Below are 13,383 nucleotides of genomic sequence, written 5' to 3' on the forward strand. Positions count from 1 at the left end.
CTTGTTTCACTGTGATTTGTTAACTGGGCGCCCCAGGAGCACAGCCACTCTCAGAGTGCCCTTGCCAAAATAATAATAATAATTAAAAATAATAATAAAACAATCCAGGATTAACTTAGTTACCTTAGTAATGTAAGCATGCACATTGCTGGGTGATGTCTTTGAAAGTTCATTGAGGGGGTGAGTGACTAATAATGCGTGCTTTGTATTATGCATGAATACATAGAATACTACCACTACATATATACACATATATATATATTGGAGCAGTTAAATGCATACTATGTGTATTTTATTATGTGTATCTTCTTCATTGTAAGCCACTTCGGATGAAACCTCTGCTCATTGCAACAAGTTGGACAAGTGCTGGGATCTTCAGTGAGCTTCAGGTCAGGAACTTAGTCATAAAACGTTGCCTTTTCAGCTTAACCCCAAGCTTCTTCTTGAAGAGTAGCAAATTCTTGGGGGAAAAAGAAAAAGAAAAAAAAAAAAAAGAAAGAAAAAAAACACAAAACCCACCACCCTCAATAACAACAACAAAAAAAACCAGCATCAAAACTATATTGTACTATTTCCAGGTTAGGTGTGTTTTTAAAGCAAAGCAATCTCTTGCATCTACAGTTAAAGCTCCTCTTATGAAGAGTTTATGAGTGTAGCAGGGGTGCCAGTAGCGCCTCTTGCCAAGGTGCACATTACTCCTCTGTCACCACGCTGAGTTTTCTGGAGGTTGTAAATTTTCTCAGCATAGTGGCAGCATTTATTTGATGCTGCATGGGCTACGCCGCTGGAAACTGTTGCAAGAGGAGGACAAGCACGGTTGATGTGTAAGTCAGCTCTTTCCTCTATTAAGTTATGGGCGGCTTTTCTGGTTGATGCAGCGCCCGGGGTCCCTCCTGCAGCAGGGCTTGGGCGTGCAGCCGGCAGCGGCAATGAGCACCGACCTGCCTGCCTGCTGCCTGGGGCAGAGCATTTTGTTACTACCAACTGTTCGCTTTGAGGTTTTGAAGGTGCTGAAGGCGGCAGGGGCAGCGAGGGTTTCGAGCTCTGGATCCTTTTGAAAAGTTGAAGAATTGGAGGCTGATTGCCACAGGACAACGATTATCAGCAGCTTGTTTGTGCTGTTTGTGGCAGGATCAGAGATCTGGGCTTAAATCACTGTGACTTCAAAGCCATCCTCGTCTGTGTGTTACCATTTGCTTTCTCTCACGCCATTGTTGCCATTTGTGCCTTGGCTTCTCCCAGTCTGTGATGAGAGAGCCAGGGAGCAGTCTGGGCTGACACCTTTAAAAAAGGCAGGGTGAACTGATGGCCTTTAATGTTGATGGAAAGAAATGCAGTGTTAGTGCAGCAAAACTCTCCAAAAAGGGGAAGATCCTCATGGCAAGGTCTATCTTCTGCTCCTACGGCGGGTGCCCCTCGGGCAGCTGGGTCAGGCACCCTGTGAATACCTTCCAGGTGACTTTGCTGCAAGCTGTGCGTTGGGAGGGTTTGCTGTTTTGTTGTTCTTGGGGGTTTTAAAGTCTACAGGCCCGTGGGTAGCTTGCTGTCCTGGCTGAGAGGAGACTTCTCAAAGCCCCCAATGTCTGCATGTCCTCTGGGCAGGGCTGCCTGTGCACGTGGTTTCGGCTGGAGCTGTGCGGTGAATGCTAAGGCACGAGGCTGCGCCCTCGTCCCGGTTCTGCTGAAGGCTCCCGGGGACCCTGCCCACCTGTGGCGAGGGAGCCCTAGGGGAGGAAGAAGGCTGGGGCTGCCTGCTTTCCCCTTCGGCATCAGAGCTTAGTCTTGGCCGATTTGCCAATGGTTGACCCCCATAGCAAAACCCACTGGTTTTGCCCTCCTGGCCCTGAGTTGTGAAAGAGCAGAGAACGGGTGAGTAAACTCCAGCTTCCAAGGGCTACTTTCTTTCCTCCCACTTGCTCTTGAACCGAAGCATCTAGGAATCCCTGGCTATTGCTGATTTATGTGCCTCATAAAAATTAAAATTAGTGGTTGTAGGTTTAATTTCTGCAATATTTCAGAAGTAATTGTATGACAACCTGCTGCCAAAATTCCTCGGTTTTGGCTCCTGCAGCCACTGTTCTGTGTTGGGTTCCGCTCTGGTTTGGGTTGTTTGCTGTGTGCAATGGCATCGACTGCATCGCTGCCATGCCCTGGGCTTGTGGCACAAACAGCCTGTGGAAATGAAGCTCAGGCTGAAGTCTTAGTGCTGGCTCATGAGGCTCTGGGAGTTGTAATTCAGCAATATTGCGGGAAAAATATTGTCAAGTTCAGTGCTCCAGCTGGTGCTGTCTCCCAGACTCATCTCCTTTTGTGCAATTAGCTATTTGGGCTCTTTTCCCCCATGGGCTAGTGATTTTGTTTTTAATATTCATAGATGCTCCGTTGATTATTTTGAAAGTTGCTACTTCTAAGCACTCTTTAATTAGTGAAATTGGTTATTTAGTATTGTCCTTACCATTGTACCCTTTTAAAATAAACTATTTATGAATATTATAATACTTGATAATAATGAAAAATCTTTTACAGACTGGTTTCTTCTCTAGGATTCAGAAGGTGCAAGTCAATGGGGGGGGCACTTTTGGACTCAGCCTACTCGTTTTACTGATGGCACCGATGTGCCACAATGCCCAGGATGTATCTCCTGCAGAAGCTACAAGCTTGTGAGTTATTTATTTTTAATTACTCTCAAGTGCAATGATCTCTTCATGACAAAACTGAGTAAAGATTTCAAGGGGAATCATACAAGCAGGATCCAGAAAGGCCTTAGCCACATAAACCAGACCAACGTGGATCTGGTGCCTCAAAATTTCAGTCCTGACCAACGTGCTGCTGCACCTGCCTTTTGCCCCACTTGTCTCTGTCCCTCGTGTGCTGTGGGCCGGGTGCCCCCAGAACCATTTCCACCCTGGCGGTGCGGGGTCGCTCCGGTGCTCCTCAGGCTGAGGAGCCTCAGGCAAACCCGACGCGGGCCAAAGCGATGCGGGAGCAGCATCACGCAAACAACGCAGGGGCCGGGTGCCTGCGAGCTTGTCTCCAGCTGCAGGAAACCAGAGGGGGTGGCACGGGGAGCTGCACGTCAGCCAGAAGGTGCTGAAGAGCTCTTTTTGGCCATAGATGAAGTTCCTGCTGTTAGCATGCCTGGAACAGTTCATGGCCCCTAGCAGGTAGGTGGCCATCAGGCTGACTTACAAATCAGGCAATTAGTTTTTAATTTACTGCAGTCATAGACTTGTTCAGGTTGGAAAGGACACCTAAGGTCATTGAGTCCAACCTTAAATGAATGTGGTCAGTTCCCTTACTTTCCTCTTCAAGACCATGTTTCAGGTCTGTCATCAGCCCCCAGTGCAGCGATCTTGACTTACATGAGGTACCTGCACACTCACCGGGAGTGACAAACCCCTTCCTGCAGCCAACGTGCCCATCGTCTTGCTAACCCAGCTTCACCAGACCAGCTCCCAGGCACTTCATGCCTCCAAGTACCAGTCCTCCTTCTGAAGAGTTCTTGGCCTCAGTGGCTGGACACCTCTGAACCTCGCTCTCCGCAATTAACATCCTCACCAAGCCGCCTGTCGTGGCCTTCATTTCCACTCTTGCTCATCAAAGCGGTGTGTTCTTTGCCTAATCCCCCGTGCCCACTTCCAGTACACACAGAAGCAAGGCAGGGCCATCCATTGCCACCACAAGTACCATCAGAGAAGGGCTATGAAGCTGGTGAAGGGCCTGGTACACAAGTCCTGTGAGGAGCAGCTGAGGGAACTGGGGTTGTTTGGTCTGGAGAAGAGGAGGCTCAGGGGAGACCTTATTGCTCTCTACAGATACCTGAAAGGGAGGTGTGAGGGAGCTGGGGGTCAGCCTCTTCTCACAGGTAACCAGTGACAGGACTACAGGGAACGGGCTAAAGTTGCACCAGGGGAGGTTTAGGTTGGATATTAGGAAGAACTTCTTCACTGAAAGGGTTGTTAAGCATTGGAATGGGCTGCCCAGGGAAGTGGTTGAGTCACCATCCCTGGAGGTCTTTAAAAGATGTTTAGATGTGGAGCTTAGTGATATGGTTTAGTGGAGGACTTGTTAGTGTTAGGTCAGAGGTTGGACTGGGTGATCTTGGAGGTCTCTTCCAACCTAGACGATTCTGTGATTCTGTGAAATAAGGAGACGTTTCTTCTCAGAAAGAACAGTCAGGCACTGGGACAGGCTGCCCAGGGAGGTGGTGGAGTCACCGTCCCTGGGGGTGTTTAAGGAAGGGTTGGACGTGGTGCTTAGGGACATGGTTTAGCGGGTGACATTGGTGGTAGTGTGATGGTTGGACCAGATGATCTTGGAGGGCTCTTCCAACCCTAATGATTCTATAATCACTCAGCCATAACAGCCGGAATCTAACGAAGCTTCTCTGAACCTCACACAGCAGGGAGGCAGCCACCTTCAAGGACAGGAGGCTCTTGCACAAGCCTTGTGACAGTGCCTGCGTGTACCTGGGGAGGTACCTCAGAAAGTACTGCAGGCATAGTCCCAGAAAGTAACAAGGTGCTTGGAATGAAGCTCCCACCCGAGGTGGGACATCGGGTGCTAGGTTCTCCAGGGGCTGTTTCTGCCAAGCCCAGTTTGCTCAGTGCTCCCCGCAGATGTGTGGGACGGGGCCTGGCTGGTTTGAGTCCCGACCCTCCCTGGCAAGAAGCAGTGCCTGGAGTCACCACTGCGGCACGTCAGTACACGAACATTTTGCCACATGCATTTATTTTTCTTCAGCTCGCAGCATTTTCAGGCAGACAAGGCAGGGTGAGGGCAGGCTAACTGAGAACGTACAGTGGGGAAGAGGAGGGGGAGCCCAGACAACACAAACAAGATTATGCGCAGGTATAGAAGTAATAGCAATTAATGCTGCTTTCTGAATTAAACCACTTGAGCCAGAATCATTGAAGACCAAACACAGACGACTGCCAGCTTAGTGAAAAGAATTTATTAGAAAATGTTAAGCACTACACAAAACTAGTTCTTAGAGTATTTTTTCAGTAGACAGCACTCCAGCCTTCTGCTACAAACACCGTATTGTGGGCTTTGGACAGCCACTGTGCTCCTAAGACACATCTTTAGGATGAGACATTCAAGCAGCATGCACAGTGAGACAGTGGAAGGAGTGCAAGGAAAATCCTTATCATTTGCATAAGTTCACAGAAAGTATACAGTTTTGTCATTATTTACCTCAAGGCAATTCGGATCGAATGAATTACTGATACCCCATGGGCAGCAGGTGCACTGCACATTCCCATCACTTGCCTTCAGTACTAGTGCATGTAGTACAAGGAGTTTCAATAAATAGAAATACAGCTCTCATACTATTTTAACAAAAACAAGACTACAAGGTTAAAGTACATGCCTTCTCGGGCAGTCACACCAACAGAGACCGTACTGCTCTTCGGGTAAAATAGGAGAGGCTATGTATTAAGGCAATGCATTTTTTCATTTTATTTTTTATTTTTTTAAATTCAGCATAGAAATTGTAATGAACTGCATATTTTCTGGTAAGTTCTGAAGTATTTCACTGTAAAAAATAAAGTCACCGATCACATTCTCATCTATCCCATATTCTTCATTAACGTTTTGAAATCAGAGGAGCATCACTACAGTCACTGCCCCAACAACACGGCAGCAAGTGACAGCTGATCAGCCAGCCAGGAGCAGCTCTCCCAGTTTGTGTGCTCCATCATTCCTTCCCACCCAATTTCCACCTCTCCTTTAAAAGAAAAACGAGACATGAACACTTATCTGGCTCCTGAAAGGAGCTTTATAGCAAGGCTCAACTGTATAGAGTAAAAAGATATAAAAAGTCATTACAAATCCAAAAATTCGGAGAAGTAAAATGTAATAAAAATAAGTACGCACGGCGTGATAAACCAGGATAGACATAGCAATTTGCTACATTTTTCAAAAAGTGCTAACCAATTTTAGCTTAAAATAGTTCAAGAGATCATACAAATTGCTACCACAGTGTAAAACTGAATATTTTGAAAAATCTAAAGCCTGTCTTGACTGTAGAAAATGTATTATAGCAGTCTCTAATTTACATAGCATTTTCATTTAGGCACACAAAAATAAATATAGACAGTCAAATGTTTCGTTAAGTCTGCAGAAAGTTACAGTTAAAACCAAGTGATCAACTGCTGTGACAAACATCACATTTTTACAGATATCTCTCTATATAACCACGAGTGTGTACATGGGTGTTTATCCCTTAGCTCATCCTCAGGCTTCTGCAGAAGCTGCTTAGCAGGTAAGACTGAGTTTTCTGTCTAGAAAAGTTAACTTGGGGAACTACGGGCTACTAGGAGAAAAATTATCAAAAAACTCTATCAATACTTTGTGTCAGGATGCTTTTGGGCCAGGAGACCTTTGGCTGGAGCAGATGCCAGGCTGAGCCAACACCAAAGGTTGTTACCACGCAACAGGACTGAAGGGGGAGCGCTGAAATTTTCACTGCATCCTGAGAGAAAGGGAACGTCTTCCTATTCCAGAGTAAATCTCAGAGAAAGGTTTCTTCCCTACTCAGAGCTGGAAGGATCCCAAGCTATTTTTCTCAAAAGAGGTTCGTATTTGTCTCAGTATTTCAGCAACCTCCCTGCTGCGATCTCAGCAGAAGATGTTCTACGTGAGGTGTAAGCATTCCTCTAGCACTTCTGATAACCCCAGATCTGCTTTTAAAATGCTTGTGGCACCTCTACGAACCTCTCTGTAGAAAAGTGGTCGGGGAAATATAGAAGCTGCTGCACTTGACTTCAGATTGTGCATTTTCAGTGATAGCAGTTTGGCAATCCACGCTACGGTCCCTAGCTAACGAAGGCAAATATTACGCAGCCAAGCCTGGCACAACTGTCAGCCTCTGATCAACTGGGAACCTGGAGACAAATTCCAGCTTTCCTGATCCTACGTGAAGTACAAGAAACTAGTTTGTGTGTCTGAACATCCAACACAGAGCAATTCTCTACGCTGTTTCACTAGCTACGGGCAGGATTAGACAGGAACTGGGGTTGTCAGTGTGTAGTGATTGAGGGCTTTCAGCACATAAAAATCGATCAAGTTCATCCCACTACCTTGAAACAAATTGAAAAACGTCACAAACAAAAACAAGCAGCATAACTTTTATTTGGTGTTACAACAGATGGCACAGTGCCCATGATTTTGGGCACTGAATTTAACTGTTTATGATTTTTCTTTTAAAAATCTAAACAGTTCTTCTGTTCAGAGAACTCCATGTGCCTTTTTATATACACATTGTGACCCCTGCATTCAGCCTGTCCAGTTAACGCTAGAAATATTTGTCAAGGCAATACATTATTTTATCTTTGCTATAATTAGGGAGAAATCAAAAGAAAAAAATTAATCTGACTGATTACATGTACTGTACATACCTGTTCCAAAACCAATGTACTTAGACAAAAGTTTCTAATTTAATGCACTGTTATTCAAGTCAAAATGCTGTACACCTAAGTATCCACACAATCGTACATTCCTAATGATTCTTCTTTACACCTTTTACTTTTTTAGACATCTGTTTTTAAAAAGGAATAAAGAAGTTGCCCTGTAGATCTATATTTCTTTAAACAAAACATTATATACTACATTGAAAAATAATTTTATCAAAAGCAGATTTAAATCACTGTCATGTACAAATTTCAGTTTACGGTTCATGTTGAAATTGCACTTTGCAGATAGAATAAAATTAAAAACTGAAAATGGGTTCTATTTCCTGTCACAGGAGACTGCCTCTTCTGGATTTTTCTTCCGAGAATGTTTGTATTTGTCTACATATGCTTTCACTAGATTGGCCACTTTTGCAGAATTAACTTCTCCGCTCTTGCTATGACAAACCTACAACAGTTTTAAAGAAAAATATGTTTGAAATTCATCTGTTAACTTGTCATTGCTTCATATTTATTTTCCCAATACCCGAGGTTTCTACCTCTCAGAGTAACTTTGGAAATCATCAAAATTTCCCAAATACTTCCCAATTCCCATTCAACTCTTTCCAACAATAAATTACTTCCATTCCCACAAGCTGGCAAAACTCCTGTGGATGAAGACAGACAAAAGGTATTTTTGCTTTTCCTGTTTCCCCTCCCAGCAACTACCAGTAGTTCCCACGTGGTCAGAAAACCCACCCCAAACCTGCCTCAGTTGAAACACACCCATTTCAGATTTTGTTAACAGATCAACTTACTTTATCTACAGCTTTCCGCACAATTTCTTTATATTCTTCCTTAGTGATGTCTTTATTTTGGTAGAAAGGCTTAATAGCTAGTTTCACTTCTTGTGCCGCTTTTTCTTGAATTAACAATTTCTGATGAAAAAACAAAACTGGAGTATTATTTTTAGAGTCTGTGTATGTCTTATCTATCACAAATTAAAACTTAACACACAAAATTTACTATAGAAGACTAGAAAACTACACTCCCCTTACTCAAATTCCAGCACTTGTGAGAGCTGCCTATGTTTTATTACGAACGTAATGCTGTTCCACAGCAATTACAGTGATTTTTATAACAGTACTGCTACTGCTTTAAAGACTACTACATTAAAAAGAATCAATTGCCAAGAATCAAACAAAGTTTGTTATAGCCTGGAGCTGTCAGAAAAGTATCACGGAGATGACAGTATTAAGGGATACACATAGAAGAGGTACTATCATAGTCATAATTTTAGTATCTCATAAGGTGTGTGTGCATATGGACAACTTTGAACTTGCCTGGTCCTTCTTCGAGCTATCTGCACTGGCTTCCACTGTCACGCTTGCTTTGTTTTCTCCTGGTTTTACAGCTGGGTTAGAGCTTTTGACGTGACTCGATGACGTTGCATTACCAGAACTTGGTCCCTGAACTGTTCCCACATTTCCCAGGACTGCTGTTGGAGCAGGCAAGGCTGGAGCACTCATGTTATTACTCACATGAGCAGCATTTTGCATACCCTGTTTTAAAAAGTTATCAGGAGTTAATACATTGGCCTTCGGTATGACAACAAATCTTTCTACATGTTTCAGCACCTATTGAAAAAGCACTAAATGCTACGTGCTTTGGTTCATCAACTCGTTTCCACGCCGTTCGTTGTTATGGAAGATGTGCATGTGATACCAGATCTACTCAAAGGGGAAAAAAAAGAGCATGAGAAATAAGGCGTCCGCTGTGTTTTCACTGTGGCTGCTGGATTCTGGCTCTGATGGAGATCCCAGCAATATGGTGTCCTGCAAGCAGATGTGGAAGGTGTTAGCACATGAAGGAACCTTATGGCTGCAGAATCTTTTGTCACAGGAGAGAACAGGAGGCCCATAGATGTAAATCAGATTAACACCAAAAAATGAAAATCATCACCTAAACAATCATACAAAAATTACCTTAACACGCACCTGCATTCATGTCTTGTAATTACACTGCTCTGAAACGTTTATTTTCATGTTTGTAACTGGCTTGAACTTCTATGTGAATTTCAAACATGTAAACACCTACGGCCTGACTCAAGGGATGTGAAATGCTGGCTGAAGCACCAGGGTCTGTTCTTAAGGAAAAGCCATTTATTACACATTTCCAAACATCACTAAAGTGTACCATGAGCACTGTTGATACTTCGGAAATTGAGAAATGAAGTAGCTCTCAGCAACTCAGATGGAGACTGTTTTTAGCAAAAGCCAAGAATGTTTCTGGCAAGCTACCCTAAATGCTTCTCCCCTGTCCCACCCCAAGTAATCAGCTTTACTTTTTTCAGGTCTGCATATATCCAGATGAAGAATAATGATTGAAATCCTGGGAAAAGACACAGATAATCAAACTGTTATAATCAGTACACTAAAGCTTGCCAGTGCTCCCTCTTCATCTTCCTTTGAACAAGGCAGGACATGTTGGAGCCCTGAAGTATTCATTAATTTGTATTGTGCTACCACCAAGGACTTGCTCAATGCAAGCTCAAAGAAAAAGCAGCAGGAGCTCCCAGGAACGTTCAGGTTCATGGACATCATTCCACAGAAGGTAACAGCAACAGATATACCAGGGGCTTTCTTAACAAATACCTGTATTTTGGAGCAATAACCAATTGCTATAGAATCATACCTATTGCTGCACTAGATGGTAAATTTTGCAGAGGTTCACAGCCTGCACTCTGGCTTCTTACATTTTAGAAATAAAACGTACTGGATTTCCAACTGTGAAAATATTTTAATTACAGACAGCAGGCACAAATGAAATCAACAAGGAATCTACAACCATTTTAATTCAAATAGTACCTTACTGTTTTACTTTCGCTATTAAAGTATTTCATATGGCCTGTAAACCCACTCAGTATTTCCCACGGTACTTTTGTTTGTTTGTTTGTTCCTATGTCGGTACAACAGCAGTTGAGAGTGAAAAGAATGTTATGTTAGCCATTTATCAATTCATTTCAATTTTTTTTCAGAGACATTGCATAAAACAGAGGTTTGGAACTTCTTGTTCTAGAACATCTCTTTTTTAATTTGGTAGGCGGGGGAAAGTATTTCAGGTTAGAGAAGGAGGCCTACAACAGAAGAAAAGCACAAACCTCAGTCAAGCCCTTAAGAACCCTTTGTACATCACAGACACGGCATTACGTCTTGCATGATCGTGCATTCTCTTGGAAGTTGTTCGTTTTCCTTTCCCTGATATATAAACTCTTAATATAAACAGCTGGGTACAGGAGGAGCTCACATACACAAAGGCTGTTTTAAGCTATCTTGGAAGGCACAAAGAGCTGGTCTGGTCTGCCCCAAGCACAGCCGAGTTTTTGAAACTGGAGAAATGAAGCAAGAGTTAGGTCTCAAACAAGGCATACAAAACCAGGAGAACTGGGCAAGAAGGAAAAGGAAAACATACCAAAGAAAACTTGGAAATTATTGACAAAAGGGCTCAAAAGATTAAACAACAGACAATGTGGCAGTGGGGGTGGTAGTGGTGGAGCTGCTGAGACAGTGACAGCTGGAGAATGGAAGTGCGGAACAAACCGATGCCATGCAGGACTTCATGATAATTTTACTCTGCCCAAACAACATCCCAGTGGATGAGAACCGCAACAAAGAGGCTGAGGTCACTTCCTACACACTGCTGAAAGAGGATTCAAGCATTTTCTACAGCAAACCCCCGATTTTGAAGGGGAAAACTTGAAATTACCTTTTTGTCCTTAGTTCTGGAAACAGGGCAAGGGACAGTACTGAATAAATTTTTCAGTGTTCCATTACCAGCTGGAACATCTCATTACCACAAAACCAAACAAAATCAGTTATGGTGTTATGTATTATTTAAAAGCTACAGCCCCCCAGACTTCTGATGTCCTCATGGATACTTCCACTTAAAATTTGATGTGGGGTGGGAGAAAACAGGCAAGAGAGAAAGAAACTGCAAGTATAAGCTTATCAAGTATATAGTATTAAATTTAAGAAACCCTTAACTCATGTGTTGCCTCACTGCTGCTCTTGCCAAGGCTTCTGATAAAGCATACCTGCAATTGTTTTCCATCTTGCTGTGAAGCAATGTAGTTGACTTGTTGAGATGGTGGGGGTGGAGGTGGAGGCGGAGGTAATCCCTGAGACAAATTTGTGGGAGCAGCTACCTGAACGAGAGGCACTCCAGCGTGGAGATGCATGGGCATCGGAGGGTGGATGTTGAAAGGACTGCGTTGCATGTTCATCATGGGAGGATGGACACCCACGGGGTACGGAAACATATTCATAGGTTGGTGCTGTGCGTTCACCTGCGGCATTACATTCATTTGCTGCTGCATCATATTTACTGGTAACTGAGAGCCATCACTTTGCTGGTTGCCTTGGTCTTTGAGGTTTGGATCTATCCAAAGAAAAAACAGACCGTAAATAAAACAAAATATGTATTTTATTAAGCATAAAGTGGAACCAGTTGTCTAAACTCTTCATGAAGCATAGAGTATCAAAGAGATTTCTCTATTTGAGTATTTTAAAGATACTGCACCACATCACTCATCACACAGCACTCATCACCAGACAAATACTGGTTTCTGGGTTTAAAAAGGTCAGCTTACTGTGGAAGCCTGCATTTTGAATTTCCATTTTCTCTGCTTGTTCCCACAACACACCTAATAAATTGTTCCATCACAATGAAACTGGATTTCTCCCAAAGAACAGCAAGACACCTTAACTTATCCAGCTCCTGCAATTGCAGAAGTTTAGTCTTATGTTATCCCATACACTATTTTCTGCTCCTCTTTGCCCAGTTTATACACGCTCACTGTAGCCATTTCTGGTATCTACAGAAATACTCTGCTGTGTATTTTCACTGAATAATAAATCACTCTCAACAAACTTCAAAAACGCTCATATTCAGAAAGAGTTGTTCAAAAACTTTGCAATGGTACAACAGATATAGCCTGGAAGTAAAAATAACCTCATGGGATGGCACTTCTTTTAAAAACATGATTTTACTATCTCACTCTGCCTTCAACAGAAGCTAAAATTTACGATGTAGGTATAAAAGGCGAGCATTTCAAAAAGTCAAGAAACTAGTTCTGAGCAATGATTGATAAATTATAATTCAGATGTATTACCCTTCCCTCAGAATCCCTCCCTGGAAGGCCCTCTCACCTAATTCAAAGGGATCAGGACTTAAAACCTTATTCTGCACCCCAAGTCACTGTTTTTTTTTCTTTGTATGATTATCATTATTTTTTCCCCCCACCTAACGTGCTTTGTCCAGTTTTAAGGGAACACTGTAATGCTCTCATCTGAAATTCAGGTTCCAAAAGTTAGAATGACCATCACCAAACTATAAAATATGTCACAAAATGCACAATACTTGCAATTAAAGGTTTGATAAATTTTCCTGCAACAAATTGAAGGTTGACAAAGCTTCCTCAAAACCGAGAAGCCTTTGATGCAGTTACCTTTGAAAAGGAGGATAAAACTTCTGGCATATAGAATGAAAACATATAAAAACGAAAGATGAAGCAAGATGCCCTTTCCCATTGTCAAGTGTTGCTGCTTTCAGAACTGGATTTTATGATTTTTAAATACAATTCACACCTGCCATTTACTTCAGAGCATTAACGATCTGTGGATGTCTTCTTAGCTATTTAGAATCTGTCTCATCTATTGTCAACTCATTTTCTACCAGAAAGTTTATTTCTATTAGGGAGTTACCTTTTAGTTATAAAATACTCAAAAAAAAAAAAACCAACCCCCCCACTAGACTGACATTTGGACTTTAGAGGAATTTTAATGCTAAAGTAGTTTTGCATTTGTAAACCCTTTTTTTTTTTTTTTAAATTTAAAGAAGAAAAAGCTTATTTAGAAGCAAGAAGTACAAATCTATGTTGTGGGTCTGCACAGTCAATTGCAAATCTCACTGAAAAAAATACCTTTTTTAAAAG

At 42.6% G+C, this 13,383-nt stretch overlaps 1 protein-coding gene across 3 annotated transcripts in view; it reads right to left on the reverse strand.

Moving 5' to 3' along the window:
* Positions 1-4,939: 4,939 nt before the first annotated feature.
* Positions 4,940-13,383, reverse strand: part of SCAF11 (SR-related CTD associated factor 11) — a 47,858-nt gene continuing 39,414 nt past the window's right edge. For 2 of the 3 annotated variants that reach the window (XM_048065904.2, XM_048065902.2), the window contains exons 12-15: positions 11,485-11,828; positions 8,735-8,953; positions 8,210-8,329; positions 4,940-7,860 (exon numbers count right to left, since the gene is read on the reverse strand). In XM_048065904.2, coding sequence (XP_047921861.2) covers positions 7,732-7,860; positions 8,210-8,329; positions 8,735-8,953; positions 11,485-11,828 — 812 coding nt within the window. In that variant the 3' untranslated portion in view covers positions 4,940-7,731. The remainder of the gene's footprint in view (positions 7,861-8,209; positions 8,330-8,734; positions 8,954-11,484; positions 11,829-13,383) is intronic. The other variant, XM_048065903.2, reaches the window with a different exon arrangement.

Source organism: Anser cygnoides, chromosome 1, assembly GCF_040182565.1.
Source record: "Anser cygnoides isolate HZ-2024a breed goose chromosome 1, Taihu_goose_T2T_genome, whole genome shotgun sequence".
NCBI classification, from domain to species: domain Eukaryota; kingdom Metazoa; phylum Chordata; class Aves; order Anseriformes; family Anatidae; genus Anser; species Anser cygnoides.